Source organism: Opisthorchis viverrini, assembly GCF_000715545.1.
Source record: "Opisthorchis viverrini unplaced genomic scaffold opera_v5_18, whole genome shotgun sequence".
Taxonomy (NCBI): Eukaryota; Metazoa; Platyhelminthes; class Trematoda; order Opisthorchiida; family Opisthorchiidae; genus Opisthorchis; species Opisthorchis viverrini.
The window spans coordinates 2,393,555-2,412,199 of record NW_008751674.1 but is presented as its reverse complement, the minus strand read 5'-3'; the positions used below and the strand labels follow the sequence as shown (position 1 = coordinate 2,412,199).

The 18,645-nt window shown below is 47.2% G+C and overlaps 2 protein-coding genes across 2 annotated transcripts in view; one reads left to right on the top strand and one right to left on the bottom strand.

Annotated features, from left to right (window-relative positions):
* Positions 1–2,947, bottom strand: part of T265_01698 (hypothetical protein) — a gene marked incomplete at both ends in the record, with an annotated part of 38,282 nt that extends 35,335 nt beyond the window's left edge. Inside the window, 2 exons of the mRNA XM_009165764.1 lie at positions 2,351–2,428; positions 2,893–2,947. The remainder of the gene's footprint in view (positions 1–2,350; positions 2,429–2,892) is intronic.
* A 5,524-nt stretch (positions 2,948–8,471) lies between these two features.
* On the top strand, positions 8,472–18,430 carry T265_12833 (hypothetical protein; the record flags this gene model as incomplete). Its single annotated transcript, XM_009165794.1, is given in 7 exon segments — positions 8,472–8,616; positions 9,274–9,422; positions 9,428–9,571; positions 11,977–12,333; positions 15,637–15,693; positions 16,550–16,641; positions 18,195–18,430. Coding segments are annotated over 7 exon segments (1,080 nt in total).
* Between the last annotated feature and the right edge of the window lie 215 nt (positions 18,431–18,645).

Here is an 18,645-nt window from a genome sequence, read left to right as displayed (position 1 = left end):
CTGCCATGCTACCCGAAGGTTGCACTAGGGCTGGGATACTGCTAGGTTGCCCAAGTCTAGACAGGGGAAGTCGAGAGGCATAGGTCGGGTTCGAACCATGGACTTTCCGGTCAGTAAATTTGCGCTCCAACCACTTGGGCCATCTCGCCCCCAGTATGATTTCACATCTGAAGGTGGAACATTTGGAAGACTCTAGGAGGCGATTCTAGGAATTTCGTCTAACATTCGGATTTATCAGTCTCAGTTGCCAAGCGATTTATCCGAACCTTACGTGGCCCTAGAAAACGTCGGGAGAAACGACCCCGGAGAAGTGCGTGGTCGTAATCTACAAATGTGTTCCAAAACGACTAGCAGTCAGCCACTGATCCGCGCCATCGGTAACTCATGGCAATGTGACTGATTTGAGTTTGTGGTCGGCATGCCGTTGGAGGACACCATGTGACAAGACAAATCCGGCTATTTCAGAAGTTAATGCTGCATAAAAACAGCCTGTTGTCAGAACAACACTGGAGCAATTGTTCACCAGTGTCTCTACATACCGAGTCCAAACCATATCGACCTCCTAAATGAGTCTCAGATACGCTAAGCCTTCCAACTCGTGCAATCAAATCTCCGGCAACAACCACAATATCTGAGCTTTTAGCTCGCCGCAACAGAGCATTCAGGGCATCTTAGAACCTGCCTTTGACGGCGTCGGGGCTAAAATCGGTTGTTGCGTAAGCAGATACGTAGCTGGAGGCGAGTGGAGACTGACGTGGCAGTTAGCTCAATCACTGTGCTCGCTCTTGAGACACAGTAGACATCAAAGCCAGGCGAGTCCAGTGTGAGAGACCTGTTGTCCTGCCCGCTTCAGAGTGTGGACATTGAAGGCGATCTGATAGACTGAGTACCGAGGCTTGATGATTGATTTGCAGATACCTGACGATGTCAGCGCCATGTGACGAGCAGATGTTGCACGCGAAATCGATGCAAGACGATCGGCGTCATCAGTCCTATATGCTGGACCAACAAGGAGAGTTAGTAATGGGATGGGGAGGGGGGAAGAAAAAGTATGTGAAAGAGAAAGAAGGGAGGCATCGGCAGTAGGCTGTTTTCGCTTGCCCGCCCTGCTGTATGCAGCAAGTAAGGCGACCCGGCCGATGGGGAGTGAAAGTATTTTTAGTTGTAAGTATCATGGTTGCAAATGGGCTGGGATACTGTCAGGGCGTCCACATCTAGACAGGGGGACGATTAGGGTCCTCAACCAAAGCCTTTGGCTCAAAAGCCTAACCGCAAGGCAGCGATGTTTAGCGGGAAATGCAAATGCATTACCGTTTCTATGGAACAAGTCGCCACATGTTCCAACCCCCAACCTGGAGAGCCAGGTGACTGTGTTTGTCAGACCTCTAATAATTGACCAACCAGGTACCAAACTCTGTGAGTATCATGGGGACACCTCCCAGTATAGCTCAATGGATTGCTGAGATGCGCCAACCGTCACACCACGGTAAGGTCTAGTATCTTCCTGACAGTGGGAAACTGTTCACAGAGCCACAGCTCATAAAGAAAACTAAATGTTTCTCTTGACATAAATGAGGAAGGCGAATGGGGTAAGGCCCGATGATGCATTAAGGCATTGTTTTGGAAACGCCTTGCACTTAGGCATCTGAAAGGTTTACACAGTACGCCGCTGATCTTACTTCCAACTTCGTGACCTACATTTGTTAGCTAAAACAAAAGAAGTAAAAGATCCATGGCTTTTTGATAGACAAATGGCTATTCAGAAATTGTCACATCGCCTTACAGCTTCTCTCCGAAGAACATTCGGTGAAACACACCCAGATGTTGATCTCCCAACTACCAACCAGCTCAGCACAAATTTGAAAGACATACCTCTAGTCTAGGACCCTTCAACGTTCGTCTGTCTCCTTATGTGTGATTGCTTAACAACTTAGCGCCTAGCCCAGAGGATGACTGAGAATTTGCATTTTTGCATTGGAACCGCAGAAGCTAAATACGTGATCAGTGCAACTACAGACCACCTGATCCATGCGAACCAACAAGTAAACCCAGCTTAATCGTTTAACATATTTAATGAGTGTCGCCTGATCGTATGAAGATCTTCCGTAAAAACGCATTCGAAACGGCAGGAACGACTGTAAACAGGTCGCACCAACCATCATTCTTTCATCACCGAGGCATGATATTCCGCAAAGAATTCAAGCAACCCGAATATTGACATCAAACCCGTCTGCTCACCGCTGTGACCAAGGGACCACCGAGTCAATCGGAACACTGAGTGAGCCGAGGCAATCGGAACACTGAGTGAGATCCGGTCATTAAACAACGAACTGTTGAACAAGAAACTTACGGAGGCAACTCGTAGTATGCACGCTGTGAAAGCACTAGGGGACAGTGCTTCTCCAACAGCAGGGGCTCACGTCAACTTCTGTGGATGGAGAACAGAAAGAAAGCATACGAGGCAAAACCCAGTAGGTAAGGTTGTATATCACCAATACTTGCGAGTAATTCAACCAAAACGGAAGACAGTGGATACTACATTGTTCCTTATTTTGAAGAACACCGTCCCTGGTGGACCATGGCCTACGTGAACCGGCCGGTGCTTACAGTGTGATGCATAAGACTGGTGAGCCTGTGCAGAGGCTGCTGTGTCGGGCTGCTTCAGCCGTATGTGATTGAGCAACGTGTTAGCCCTGAGGCCTGTATGCACATGTTTAGAGCCACAGTCTTTGTGGTAGGTCCATCAGTGTGTGGCCAACATCCTAGCATGCATATGCATGCTATGGAAGCGCTAGGGGACAGTGATTCTCCGAAGACAATGGTTCATGAAAACAGAAATAAACCTCATGAGCCGAAGCCCAGTAAGCAAAGTTGTACATCACCAAGGCTTACATTTAGATCAACCAAAACGGCACAAACTGTATACCAGAAAACCGACAATCTTTCGTATGCGGAGACCTGGACTATGAATCTCAAGGCCACCCAGCCATCCACCAATCTGGAGACAGGCCAGCGAACGAGCATTCCAAAGATGCTTGTTGGGATGGGTATACCCTATAGTACCCAAAGCGTGCAACAGTTCTCACATTTTCAACCACTCCTTCTCAGACAGACCATTATGATGACACTCCACTGATGCCGCACTGTATGCAACCAGGTTAAACAAACAAGTTGACGGCCATCATTGTGTCACAGGCTATCAACTTTCTCTCCAATCTGTTTGAAAGTTAAGCCTATTTAAAATCAATAAACCGCTCCTATTGGTGCTAAATTCCTTACAAGCTAATTCACGTGCCTAATAATGGACCTCAAAACGGGAGCTCTTTGAAAAACCACGCGAAGTACGTTCGGAATCGGTTTCGTTTTTCCCTCGTGCAAATTTGTGAAAGAATTTTTTCGTTGTTCAATCTATTTACAGAGTAGACACGGGTGATTGGTGAATTTTATTACTCTAGCAAAACGTTTGAGATAAAACCCTTGTTATTTTACGCACACTTCCTATTTTGCATCTCGTCCTAAACATGACATCAACTTATACCGATTGCTCTCTGCAGTCATCGATAGACCACAACAGATGTGGGCGAAACGGCCGCCCGTCGAACCTCAAACGCGATATGCAATGCTACACCTGCAAGGCCTGGTGGCACTTCAAATGCACTGGTTTACAGGACGACCAGATAAGCCGATTAGCTAACTCTCATGACCCGTTTGTCTGCGCCAGCTGCCTCTACGTTAAGGGTGCAATGCATACCGCAGCAAAGAGATCCCCCAAAAACGGTACCTATTCCCCACTGCTGATTCAGAAAGACCGATGCGAGTGTTCCGCTCTGATCAGAATACTCGACCCGAAATTGGAGCGTCTTTCTAAGGCGTTGGAGGATTCGGATACAAATAATGCAGCGACTTGGGCGAAAGTTGATGAGGAAGTTTCTTCGCTGAACTGCTACCTCGCGCCATCTATCCAGAATCCTCTGGCTGCGAAGAAAGTAATAAAACTCTCTGACGCAGATATAAAGACCGCCACAGCGTCTCTAGTCTACAGGCGCTTAAGGGAGAGCAGATTGGTAATCTGGGGGTTATTCTCCGGAAAAATCACGCCAGCAAGGCTAGCACAATCGATCCTTAGCAGTGTCCTCACCAAGCTTGATCAATCGCTCCGCGCAGAATGGTTAGTCAGAAGGGAAGCAAGCGAATTCTTGGACTTCTAGTCACTATTTTCTCCCCACCTGCCGTACAGATCTTGGAGCGGGCTGGCAGCATTCAAAAGATCAACCCAATGATCAGGCGTCTATCCGAGGATCGTCCTCGAGACACACGAAAGCTTGGCCACAGCAGTTTAGGGATGGAGCTCCAGGGCTCAGAGGATGGAGCACCTGGAGGGTGCTCAGCGGGAGCCTGAGCACCAATTCAGCCGGCCCCAAACTCATGACCAAGCCGATTGTGGTCATATCCCTCTGTGCTCCCGAAAGCAGGCAGACAAAACCAGCTGCGTCCCCGGACAGCAGTTTTTATTTGACCACCACAGGCCTCTCGCCCACCAAAGGCAGTGATAAGCTAGAGGAGGCAAAACTCACATGCGAATAGTGCCCAAAGCACATGGAGCTATGAACGCTTACCTCATTACAGACGACATAGGTACAGCCATGCACTCTTCAACAAAGCCACAACCTCTGAACTGGACTGAGTTAGATGTGTGGGGCAAAGTAGTGAAGCCAACCTCCAGCCCCACTCCGTCAAAAGCGGCCTCTCTGTTTGTGGACACAAACGTCGCCCAGGACCCTGGCAACCAAAGCCATAAACCTGACTACAGCCAACCGGAAAATCCCTCGTGCATCCAGTTGGCCACGCTGATCGGCGGCGGATCGGCGATCAGCAAACCGAGCTCCCACGGAACGGAAAAACCTCGCAAGCGAAAAGCACCCCCAGAAACCACGAAGATAGGAAGCAGACGACAACGCCCCAGAGGCCCCTTTGGAGGCTTGAACTCAAAACCGGTGCACAACTATTAAGTCACCTAACCACCCTGGTCGCTCAGCTTTCGGCTCTTCACCCTCGGAGGCAGCAGAAACAGTGTTAAAATGCTTGTCCACAAACCTCCTCAGCCTTTTCAACAAAATCGGCGATGTTAGACAGTCAGCTGCCCTGAACAACCGCACTCGCAGAGACCTGGCTCACCCTAGATGTCACTGACGCGGAGATCTCGATAGACGGTTACTCTATTTTTCGAGCTGAATCAGGACGAGAAAGGGCTGGTGGGGTTGCTCTGTACATACATGCGGTCCTGTCAACCCCGATTGTCCTCTCTGACACCACTCCTGCACCCTTTTGCGATGCACTGTGGGTCGAAATCCCGCTGCGCGGGTCCGATTCCTTCCTACTCTCTGTGGTCTACCGTAGCCCCTCGAGCCTCACTCAAGATGACCTATACCTCATACAAATCCTTGAGCACCTCCCCTCCAACTACCACTTCACTTATCTCCTCCTGGTAGGTGACTTCAACGCCCCCAAAGGCCTCCCGGATTGAGCTTCGGCGCGTCGAATCAGGCGGACTTTTTGCAGCGGCGCTGACTGAAGTCGTTCAACAGAGCGCTTGGACTCAGCATGTCGTTGCACGTACCAGATACCGTGCAAGCCTTGTCAAGGCGTAACCACGAACAGCCTCTAACCGACTTGGTCTTGACGGTGGAGGACATTCGTGAACTCTTGAACAAGATCAACCAATTCTGCGCGTTGGGGCCCGACGAGATCCATCCAAGGATCCTAAAGGAAACGTCATCCACACTGGGAAATAATTTACACCTGGTCTTTTGTCAGTCGCTTGACGAAGGCAGCTTTCCCTCTGCTTTTTCATTTGTGCCTTTCAGGTGAACGAAAGCCTCTGACCGACAAGAACAAGACCGACCCGGGAAACTTGAACAAAAGCTTCGATCCTGTGCATCAATCCGGGAATCCGTGAATCCGTGAAAGCCCAGCCTCGGAACCATCAGCGACGATCTAGCTATGAGTGCTAATGGAGAGATGGAGGACATACGAACGCTATTAGACCCACCGTAACACTTCGACACTCCCGGCAAGGTGTATCCGACCGCAACAGGCAAGCATTATTCCTCTTTCATGCCAATAAATATACGAGGTAGAGAGCCATTTAGCCGCCCGAATAGTAGCTTGGGCAGGAATAACAGACCCCATACGTGAGGTATTCTATTCGATCGGCGAAAAATGGGGTGAGAAAACGTCTTTTGGTTTAAACAACACGACATTAAACGAGAGCATCCGAGACGACTGATGGTGTTTGGCCTCCCCGAATCGTGTTCATCACTTACTGTCAACAACGGTATCCATGATGTAATTTCGTCCTGAAATCGCTTATATGATTTCTGATTCAGAGTCTGGGGCTGTCGATAAGGCACTCAGTTGTTCTTAGATAGTGGGAAGGAAGATGGTTCTTGCCGGTGGCTCAAAAAGTGGTGCTCACAAGACTTGAATGTCCACAACAATAAGGGTGTTGTGTCTTGCTGAACGGTAGCGCAACTCCTTGTCGAGCTCTTGACCTCCTGTTCCGCCCACTATGGTGTATCAAAATGCACGGTAGCTCTACACAGCCCTTTAAGGAAACAGGAAGATTATTGCAACTGTATTTATAGGGTAATCACGGTGTTCAACAAGGTCGTGCTAGAATCCCCGTGAAGGGGCGAGAAGCGTCGAGTCAAAGATGCTCGATCCAGATTGGCCGGCATTCTGACCAATCAGGACGTGAGTTCGTTTGGTCCATGTCCTGCACGTGACACATCCGTTCGAGTGATGAGATGTTCGGTTGTTAGGGGCGGCCGGCCTCCGGACAAAGCAGTTGTTGGCCTCAAATCCGTGAACTGCGATACCCGTCTGGCGATGCTTGATTACTGTCCCCTGGAGTACCGTCGCCTCCGAGGAGACCCTCTTGCCCTCACTCTTGCCCTGTTTGAACGAAGCTTGGCGAGCAGGTTTTCCGTTGATCCAGCAAACACACGGCGGGGACATGTATTCAAGCTCTCAGCGCAAACATTCATTAGGTAATTTTTTCTCATTTCGGGTAGTAACTTCGTGGAATGACCTTCCACCGACGGTTGTCCACGCCCTTTCCAGAGTCCAGTTCAAGGCACCATTAGACAAGCATTCTGGCAAGCATACCGCCCCGCGCTGAGAACAATAAGAGCAGTGCTACAGTCTTTTTTCGCCTGTGCATTTCAGATAAACGACAGCCGCTGAACGACAGGAACAAGACCAACCCGGGAAACCTGTGCAAATTACTCAATCTTATGTATCAATCGGTGAATCATTGGTCAATCAGGACACGCCTCCGCTTCGTCAGTATCCCGCACGTGACACATCCGTCCTGCTGACATGCTCGTCTGTTATTATGACCGGCTGGCCTCCTGAGAGAGAACCTTAAGCAACCCTGCATGATGGATCCACTTAACCGATATTTTCTCCAATTTCTGCGTTGAATAGTGCATTGAACAATCTGTTTGGTTCATCGTTGAGGCACATAACCACTGGCGGCAAGGAAAAGTAAGATAATAAAATGGACCTGCTAGGTAGGATAGGCAAATTTCTAGCATACGTTGATTTGGTTGTTGATACGGCCTCGTCCTTGTGCTTCTTTTGGTACAGGGAATATCTCCAAACACCGGGGACGGTTACCCTCCGATCCAGTAGACGTTTCCCAACTTTACCTAGAGCTGCGACCAATACTTTCGTGTCTCATGCCGGCGTTATTTCCAGTTTTGTTGGCTCGTGGACAATGCCCCCATACATGCACGCTCTGCGAATGTTTTCGACGTAAATCAGTGATGCCTAAAGAGCCGTTCGGCAGGGGTGTATAACCGTACAGTCGTTAAGGAGGTAAACATTGTGCCAGTACTGGAGAAAACAACGAAAACACCTCTGTGAGGTTGTAGTAATAACATCAGTTGCCTTTCCTCAATACTAGCGAAGACCGCATTTTCCGTGGGCCATTTAGTGTGTGTTAGACCCGTTGCTACTATACACATACTGGTCCCTTCAATTGGTTTTATCGATACCAGATGGCGGAGGCAGTCTCAGTCGAAAAACTTTAGGCGGTGTGCATCTTCCTCGTCTAAAAGCTGAGTTGTTCAATCATGAGGCTCATATTGCAAAGGCATTCTACATCGTATTCGATGGCGAGTCCCACCTCTTGGGTGCCACAGCTGACGAAGTGCATCAAACGCAGACCGCTCTGTTCCTGTTGCACGAACTACTTCCGCTGAAACATGGCAGCAGAAATGTCGACCTTGCTGACAGTCTCGATATTGTGTCTTCCTAAACTGTAGTGCAAATCTGTATCGGTCTCTTGGCTTCCTGCTCCGCCCACTATGGTATATCAAAATGCACGGTAGCTCTACACAGCCCTTTATGGAAAAAAGGAGAACTATTACAACTGTATTTATAGGGTAGTTACAGATTGTTCCACAATGCCGTGGCAGGATCTCCGTGAGGGGGCGAGAAGCGTCGAATCAAAGATGCTCGCTCCGGATTGGCTGGTATTCCGACCAATCAGAGCACGCCTTATTTTGGTCCATGTCGTGCGTGTGGTATCCGTTCGAATGGTGGTGTTCGGTTATTAGTGACGGCTGGCCTCCATACACTCGGGGAGACCACCCACGGTGTGGAGCATTGGAAAGTTCAACACCCATTTTCCAAAGAATATCACCATTACCACAACTTTTCGATTTCCCATTTTTGTGACCTGTGAGGAGTTCATGAACTGCTCCGTAGGATTTTAATAACAAATAGAACCTTTATTTGGTTTATATGCACTGCTACGGCGTCTTCGAGTGTTTGTTCCAGTCGCATCCCGTCTTTGCGTAAGGTGTAACGTTTTTTTAAATACAATCCCCGGCGATTTACACGGTCTCTGCATGCATGTGATGAGTGTTGTTGACACCAACCAGTGATACCTAAAGCGCCATTCACCGACTGTGTATAACTATGCAGTAAAAATGAGGCATTTATCGCACAGGTTGTATGGGACGAACTAACGAAAAAATTTCGGAGGTTGTGGTAACAGCACCAGCCTTTTCCAAACACGACTTTTCCATTTTAGGGCGCAAAACATCCTAGAAAGACCTCTTTCATTAAGGATTCAGTACTGTTTAAATCACAAACCCTCACTCTACTCCTCCATGTAGATGTAGCTTCTCTATTTCCGTTTTGTATCTATTACCATGGCATTATGCTTTTCTGTGATAGTCTCTACCGCCTACCCCACTCAAGGGGTTCAAGGGACGAGATGGCTCAAGTTGTTGGAGCGCGAATTTACTGACCGCAAGCCTCATGATTCGAGCCCTACCTCTATGTCTCGATTTTCCCTGTCTAGGCTTGGACACCCTGACAGTAGCCCATCCATCAAGATGGCCCAAGTGGTTAGAGCGAGAATTTACTGACCGGAAGGTCCGGTGGTTCGAATCCGACCCCTGCCACTCGACTTCCCCTGTCTAAGCTTGGGCAACCTGGCAGTATCCCAGCCCTTGTGCTTCCTTCGGGTGGCATGGCAGCTAAACACCGGAAGGGTGTTACAGCTGAGCGATATACCCCTTCAAACTCCAAATCACACTACTCGCTTCTCTTTATGAACTGATTAGCACGAAGTCATTCTTCTCCTTTGTCCAACTTCTAGATTGGTTCCCTTTTTTCCTCATCGAGCAGTCAAATGTTGGACTTCTTCACTTCTCTCCGCATTCTCCCTTATGTCGTCCAATTTCTCTTAATTTTTACGTTGCATCTGAACAAGCCACATCAGCTGTGTCGCCTTTATACTCCTCAGTCCTTTGTTGTCACTTCCACATTGTGTCTCTGGTTACGAGTTTTCGATTCCGCTGGAGCTCACTTTTGTCTAATAAAAAATTTCTCCACGGTGATTAAACTGGGTTCTGGAGGTCTTCGTTGTATAGGCACTTTCAGACACTCTTGACCCTCTTTCTTTTGCGCTTCAGAGGTATTCAAGACCGCTTTCCGTCAGATTTCTTAAGTTCTGATGTCAGGAAAGATCGAATAGTTAGTGGGTCGTACAGTGAGAATCCCTCTCCACTTGCTGCATACGTTAAGCGATCTTGCCCTTTAAACGGGCTGTCCGTTTAGCACTGCTGTTCAAGAGGGGATTACGGAAGCCATTCTGAATTAACAATGGCTCAATGTTCAACTCGTTCCCTCGGCTCCCTATGCACACCGTCACCATTCCTTCATTTAATGTGCTTTGCGCATGCAGTAACGTCAATGCAACTAAAGTTGAACACATCCTGTCTAACTTTGGCACTTTATTCTNTTTCTGTAAACGCCCCCCCCCCCCCCAAAAAAAAAAAAAGTTTCTCGCTTACTGATACAGCAGTGTTCCTCGTCAGACATGATTGAGGGTGAAGCCCCCAAATAGTATCCGTCCGTGACAGAGCTTACAAGAACTTTGAACCCTTCGGTTTTCGTCCATCGATCAATCAAAAATCTGGGCTCAAATTTCAAATATACCTAGTCAACTCCATCCGCGCTAGGTTATATCGACCATCTCTTCACACTCCGTTAGGTGTTGGAGCAACACCGTATGTGCAGACGACCCAGGGTCATGGTGTTGCTCTAATTCAAGGATACGATCGATTCTGTCGATCGGCCATCTCATTTAGCCACACTTTCTCAGAATGAGATGATCGTACTCCGGTAGCCATATTCACATACATGGAAGTGTGTGTGACTTCCTCACAAAAAATAATGCCCGGCAAGGATGCCCACTCCCTCCATCCTTGTTTAGCCTCGACTCAAGGACCCGAATCGCGTTTTGCTCATTTGCGCCACTTGTGGGGTCTAAAAGGCATACCACTGGACCTCAGGGGTTGCGTGTACCATACTGCATTAGGAGGATCCTAAGGGTTTCGATCACCGGTTTCTTGAAAGCTTTGCTGGTGCCGGATAGCGTCATCAGATTTGTAACTGGAAAACAGGTTCTTCGTTGTGCTCGAGGTAGCTGAATGGTTAACGCGCAAACTTACTGACCGTAAAGTTTGTGGTTATAACCCGGCCTTTTCATCTCGATCGCTCTTATCTAGACTTAGGCAACCTGGCAGTATTCCAGCTCTCGTGCTTCCTCCGGGTGACAGCACCGAAATGGCGCTACAGCTGTAAGATTACTATTATTACTGTTACTGTAATCCTGTGTATCAGGCGCTTTAGTGGCTGAGAAAATCCAGCACCATCAATTGTTGTGGTTCGGCCACGTAGTACGCATATCGAAACATCCTCTACCTAGAATAATGTTCTCCGTCGCTCTTTCATGTTGGCGCAAACTACGAGTTGGACAGCGTAGATTTGACAAAGTTTTATTAAAAAGATCAAGGAGAGTTTAGGTGTTGTTGGTGCGGTCCGCCTTCTAGAATAAGGTCCCCGTGACCCACCCTGCACCTGACTGGAAACACCGTAAGAAATCTTAGCTAATCGATGTCAGTCGCTTCTCTGCTTTCAGTCTGTTTCCATTTTGTCCGGATGATCTCTTTGAGGTGTAGGTGCCTGATAGTGTTTATGATAAGCCTTCACCAGGTCGCTGCCTCATCCAATTTTCTCCATTTTTTTATTCAAAGATTTTACAGACAATTAAATAAACTCTGTAGTTGTACGACAGTGCCAACATTGATTTTGTTTCTGATTATGATGAATGTTTGTATTGTCTGTAACTTCTCCCCCCAACTGTTCTGCCTTTTTCACAGATTTGTACATATCGGCCAATGTTGTTGTGAGTTGATTGCTTTTCGAGATGAAGCAGTATCATATGATTGAGGGCTTATTCATATGCCTCTTATTCTTCAAATGTGGCGCGTCCGAGGAGACTCATAATTATCCCGGAATTGCTCACAATTGCCATCGCGGCGAGAGCCGTTTAGCCCGCGCTATTCTGAACGAGGTGAGCTAGTCACTGTTTCTCTTCACATCGACCTATAGGTTTTCTTCCCACTGTACGACTTTCATCACGTGCCGGTACCAAATGAGTGCCCTTGGAACCCGCACCTAGATCTTTACAACTTGCAGGAATTGATGAAGACACAGAATTCCGCCCGGGACTGGCAATGTAATCAGTGCTGGAAGCGGTTTTATTCCGAACATGCATTAGACTTGCACATGGACAATCGACATCGTTCCACTGTATACACAGGCCCAAATGCCACCTGTTTGGCTCTCTTCTGTCCCCTTCTCCGTTGTGACGTGCTGCACCCCGATTTGGCTTTCGGCGATCAAGTTTTCTGGGACGAGGCATTGTGTACGGAGTCCCGGTTTGAGGGTCTGCGAGTACAATGTGAGGTGAGCAAACGTACCTACCCTGTTTCTGTCATTTTATTTGTCCATTTATTCCACGTCACACTAATTTGCAGACAACTTATGTACACATGAACCTTCAGCCAGTATATGTTGCTTTCCTCTTATATTAGCGCCACTCTGTGTGGATATTCTAAAAAGGCATTAAGTTGTCGGAGAACCCCCGCCAAGGCGTGTCCGGTAATGTTTCTTGGCACAGTACCCCTATCCGCCGACCCGCTTTCCCACAACTCTTCCTGTTTATGGTACTTGTGAGAAGTGTGTTGTTTTGCCTTAGTCACCCTTTTTTAAAGCATTCGAATGCCTTCAGTGTGAACCTTCTCCATTCGTACTAATCACTCCAAGTTATTCAGAACCGAGTACCCTTGTGCACGTAAGCTGTCACTTTCAGTGGAATCCTGGTTTTTTAATTATTAGGATCAACTCTGATCCACATCGCCTAGTCTTGGGGTTTATCAGCCCAATAGTACTGTTCGCTTCACTGCTACACGTATGTGTACGCGCATTATTACGCCCACCGCTTCTTTTAGATAAAACTTGGTCTCATAAAAATTTTGTTTTTGACCAGTCCATTTAAAAAATCCGTACAAATTGCCGGCACTTTGTGTCGCGACAAAGTTGCGTGAATGATAAGGTTGTCGACTTTCTCGGCTCCAAGCTAACATATCAAAAGTGCTTTCAGACAAAAAGCATGGGTACATATTCCCAAAATAAGGGATTTCAAAGCCACCGGACATCTAATTTCTGTGTTACTTCGGAAGATCGTCAAAATCCATTATGCCTTGCCAGGGTCCTCAAAACGGACCTTTTCTGTTGATTCTGTGTTGAAAAGCAGTTCCATTTAACTGACCCTAAGATAAAACACCTTGAATACTCAATCAGTTAAAGTATAGACAAGGTTATCTATCCCATATCGTTGAAACGACTCTCTCCAGTATGCCCACCCCAAATTCAGAAGCCCGTTGCATTCGAGCAGACCGTTTTCGTAGAATTTGACGAAACTAATGAGCGTCCTTCAGCGTTGGTCCATTGGATCTGGGTAGCCCAACTGTTGACATCACGAACTTCCGCTCTCAGCTTCCAATGCCTGCACCGGCGGCTTCAGATTTGACTTCCGGTCCCCTTCTAGTCTACGCATACCATTGGTAAAAGCTCTAGAAAGATATCTCGGCGTTCTATTTTTGTAGTTCAGTGCGTTAATCCTACACTGATTTTCCCGCTGAAAAGGGCGTTCCAAACGTTCTATCGATGCCTCTGTCTTATGATACCTCCAGCTCTAGTCCAACGTTCGAAATCGTAGTTTTCTCCCTTTTGTGCCGTTTTACTTATCGAAACGAACAACTTTAGCTTTCCTTGAGCTGGTATTCATACGGTCCTCTCCCTTGTGGTGGGACAATGGTCATCCGTGTCGTTTCATTACCAAGCAGAGTTTCCGATTTTGTCGGACGGCCTTGTCTGGATTATTTTTTAGTTGTATTGTGGTTTTGAAAAGATTTTGCGCGATCCGTTGCGTTTTGACGCAATCTTTGGCGAGTTTTTGAGCTGGTCATGGTGCGGCACTTGCGTGTAGCTCGGTAGTCTTGTTTTAGTGCCCTTTCTGCGCACTAAACGATGTTTGACTGGTGAACTTGTGGACCAAACTCTTATACACTGGAAGGAAATAGCGACTACTTGGTCTCACGCACTCAGGTCCTATTGTACGATCATCTTCAAAGTGCCTTCACTCACCTTCCCCAAATCCTACTGTTTTTCTGAAGACGACATTCCATCAACTTTCCAGTTTTTTTTCCGTGTGTCATGATGTTTATTCCTATGTCATTCCCTTTCCGTCGTCGGTCAGCAAATACTGGAACAGTGTGGTGCTGGCAAGCATAATGGACACTCAGGTTTAAGACGTGAGTTTCACCTTGCCTCCTTGTTTGAAACCATTATCTTCTTCGGAGTACAGCTTTTCTCATTGCTCAAATTGTTCCTGTGTAGAATACTCCTCAGGAAATACCCTTGGGAAGCATGCTTCTTCTCAGTTTGACGTGCAGTTTACTGGGATGTCCGACTCGAAACAAGGCTACAAACTTCGTGGCAAACACTCATTTGCAAGTTAACTTGGCGTTGACGGGAGACAGCCTAATTTTACTCGAATATCTTGTTTGTGCTAGTGTCCAGATTTTTCATCCACTGTAAAAGCTTTATCTGGTGACCGCTATAGACTGTGCACTAAATTGACGAGCCAACAGATGTGTTGTCAGTACATAACGGGATTATCGAGTTATGGATGTATTCTCCTCTAATTCCCAAGTGCTGGCCTTCTTTATATGAGCCATCTTCTTGAAGTTTGGCCACTATTATGTTTCTTGTTATCCTTCTTGGGTTCAACTGGAAACCATACCAGACGTTGGCTTACAGCCTATGCGTGCACAGTCTGTCAACCGTTTAGATGCGCGACATACGGTCGTGTTTTTCTCAGCGAGAGACAAGTAATCAGGCAAATCACCAAAGCCAAATGATGTGATTTGATTCTGCCACATACCAACGATCGCCTATGGGGTTTTGGCTTGCTTTGTGAGCCGCAGAAAACTATTCGGGGTCTCAGGCAGAACGCCCAACCACCAGAAGTTCGGTTGTTTCGTTTCCCTCCTAATGCTACCCCGTGGAGCTCACTTGCAGAGAAAATTTTTCCTAACGTAGATAATTCATGCGTTGAGAAGCACTAACTCGTAAAGTTGTAGAGTTATAGGAGTTTCACAGAGTAGAAAAATCAAGAATCACCAACACTCTTAGGAGTGCTTCTTAGATGAAGTTTTCCTAGACAGCAGTGCTGTGTAACCATAGGTCTTGACTCAGTCTTCTCATTTTTACCGCGTACATGTTGTGCAGGGGTTAAAGCCGCCAGCGATGACGAGATGACCCAAGTGGTTGGAGCGCGAATTTACTCACCGGAAGACCAGTAGTTCGAACCTGACCTCTGCCTCTCGACTTTCCCTGTCTAGGTTTGGGAAACCTGGCAATATCCCAGCCCTCGTGCTTCCTTCGGGTGGCTTCGGGCAGTTAGGCACCGAGAAGGTGCTACAACTGAACAGTTGAACGTGTGCTTGCTAAAGAGGGAGGACTATAAACTATCACACCCTCACGACTGGCTTCAATGTTTTAGGATAGATCACTGAGCACAAGATAAGTTGGGATAGGTTGTCTTTCCAAGTATCTTGCAAGCATTCTCAAAATTACATCGTTTTCTTCAAGGTATCACGTAGAAACGTTATCTTTTGTCCTTACTTTGTAGGTTCTCTTCAGACTGCAATTTGCGATCACTTAAACTGTTCAAAGTACTGGGAAATTCCCGACCATCGAGTAAGTCGTTTCAACCAAACCAGTGGGATGAGCAGTTTGTATTGCGAAAAACAAAGCGAGTCTTTGTCTCTCCACCCTGTAATTAGAATGGCAAAATAAAGATTACGTGTTTTCAAGTTGGATATCTTCCTCGTCGTCGCCATCGACAGAATGTTTTCAAGTTGGATATTTTCCTCGTCGTCCCATCGACAGAACAACATCAGTGTCCAACACTGATGGTTTGCTGCCGTACTACCATAATTTATTTGAAGAATTTATTCCCTGTTAAGAAAACAGGAAAAGCTGACGGGGAACGGACTAGCCTAGCACCATCATTCCGAGGTGTCTACACTTCCAGACACTCATTCAAGCAATCTGGATGGAAACTGACAAAAACGCCGTTGACGTCGGTTAGCAGCCATTTCTTGAAGCATGTCCAACCAAGCACAGAAGGGATCACGCGGACCCTATCCTGGTAGGCGAGTCCCACCAACCGTACCCAGAGTTTTCCAAATGGATTTTATATCCCTCCACAGATTGGTATGCATTCCATCTGAACAATGGGGCGAGATGGCCGAAGTGGTTAGAGCGCGAGTTTACTAACCTGAAGGTCCGTGGTTCGAATCCGACCTCCGCCACTCGATTTCCCCTGTCTAGGCTTGGGCAACCTGGCAGTATCCCAGCCCTCGTGCTCCCCTCGGGTGGCATGGCGGCTAGGCGCCGGAAGGGTGCTACAGCTGAACGCTTTTTCCATCTGAACAAAAACATCGAACAGAGTGATATTCAAAGCCAAAATCATTATTTTAATTGCAGAATTGTCTGTAATTTTCCGCTTCCCAACTAATGAATGCTTCGTTCCTTTCTCTCCTTGTCCCAGTCCTCCACTCCGACCGAGTCCCACGTCCTACTGATATTCCTCGCAATCACCGGCGTCATCATCTATTACGTCACCGTATTGATGCGAATCAGGTTGGTTGGTTGTGTTTTTCCCAGTTGCTTTGTTACGATTCTCCAAACGCCGCATTCCGCACCCCATCTATCCACGTTGTCAGCTTTCGTTTTAATTTTAAGGGGGGGAGGACTTCCCTAACACTTTGCTGACTTCAGCGTTTAAACGATGGTCTGATGTGTAAGTACTAGTGGATAAACTTTGGTGAAACAACTACTAAGAATTATCCACTGAAGAAGTCATTGCTTCCAATTATAAATCCTGGTGAAAATTTTGCTGAGGACGGGCTATGACACAGCTAAACTGATGATGGTGGGACCTTTGCGTCCCACCACCTTGGGTCCACGTGGCTCATCTTGGGCGTGGCCACAGACCTTACAGGATGTGGCCAGTTTCAAGGATGATGTCACTTCACAACCGGACTACCCAGCTACACTTTGTCGTTATGCCTTGGGTTCGTGTGTGGTAAGATTCGCAAACGATTTCTCTGGTGAAGTATTATTCTAATACGAGTGGCGAGATGACCCAATTGGTTAGAGCGCGAATTTACCGACCGGAAGGTCCGTGGTTCGAACCTCTGTCCAGGCTTGGTCAACCTGGCAGTATCCCAGCCCTCGTGCTTCCTCCGGGTGGCACGGCAGCTAGGCACCGAGAGGGTGCTACAGCTGAACGATTCTAATACGACGCTCGGATGTTTCCATTTCAATACTATTTGAAATACATTCATCTGTTCACGGGAGGATCAGCTGAATCCAAGCCGAATCTCTCGTCTATGAGACTCATCAACTAATATTGTATTTCTTTCAAGCTAACTGCACTCATCTGACGTCAGTCAAAGTGGTTTTGTGCTGTTATCTTAACCTCCAAGCCTAGAGTCATACTGTTAAAGTTCGTTACTCGTACTCTGTGTATTGAGGGACAATAAGTCATTTTCTCCTAGCAATGCGCGGGATGACTCTGGTTGGAGCGTGAATTCGCTGACTGGAAGGTCTATGGTTCGAACCCGACCTCTGCCTCTCAACTTCCCCTGTCTAGGCTTGGGTAACCTGGCAATAGCCCGGCTCTCGTGCTTCCTTCGAGTGGCGTGGCAGTTAGGCACCGAAAGGGTGCTACAGCTGAACGATTTCGATTTCTGTGCGCTGAGTGAAAACGGGACAAGTGTCCAGGCCACACCCTGGCTGAAAAACATTAGTTCTCAACCTCTTGAGATCGACAGCAGTTTTTCCCACCATGACTGAGAACTTCTGGACGTACACAATCATGTTCAGACTCAATGATGCCTGAAATCAGTTGCTCTCTCCGGAAATCAACTCTCGGAGAGAACTACGTAGGTAGTGCGCCAAAGTGACAGATGTGACCCAATGAGCCTCTCTATTGACTTTACTGTATGGTCATCCGTTCCCGCGTCAATAAGACATGCTCTCAATCAATGCCATATCGCCACTGAAGTTGCACCGCAAAATCTATCTCTAATGCTCAGTTCTCTCCCACAAATCTACTCTTCATGGGATATCAGAACTGTGACAATTTCTGTACGGTTTACTGTTGACGTTCAACTTTCCCCATGTTACAGCGGTCAACCATACTCAATACCAGCTTCCAGTCTTTCCTCACCTTACTATTTTGAGGCATTGAAGGCCACAATGCAGTCTCGCGAAAGGAGTACTCACACACAACGGCACTCGGCTTCACGATTCCGACGTCGATGACCGGGTCAATAAGCACAGACTTTCAAAGCACTTTTAGCTGTGATCCTAAAAAATATGCAGTGTATCTAAGCTCTTTTGTACAGAACACGGTACCATCTTTTCTTCTTCGGTTGACTTTTTGGCCTTTCTTGGGGGGCGGGGAGGTGGTTATGGAATAAATAAATGAAGGCAAGAAAAACTACTAGCCGCAGACTCCAGATTTAGAATCTTTTCACTGATCGGAGATGTTGTCTTCCGATGATTTACCAGTATTTTCTTGCCTAATCGTGATTGTTAGTCTGTCAATAATGGTAAGTCGATAGAATTTCTCCTGCA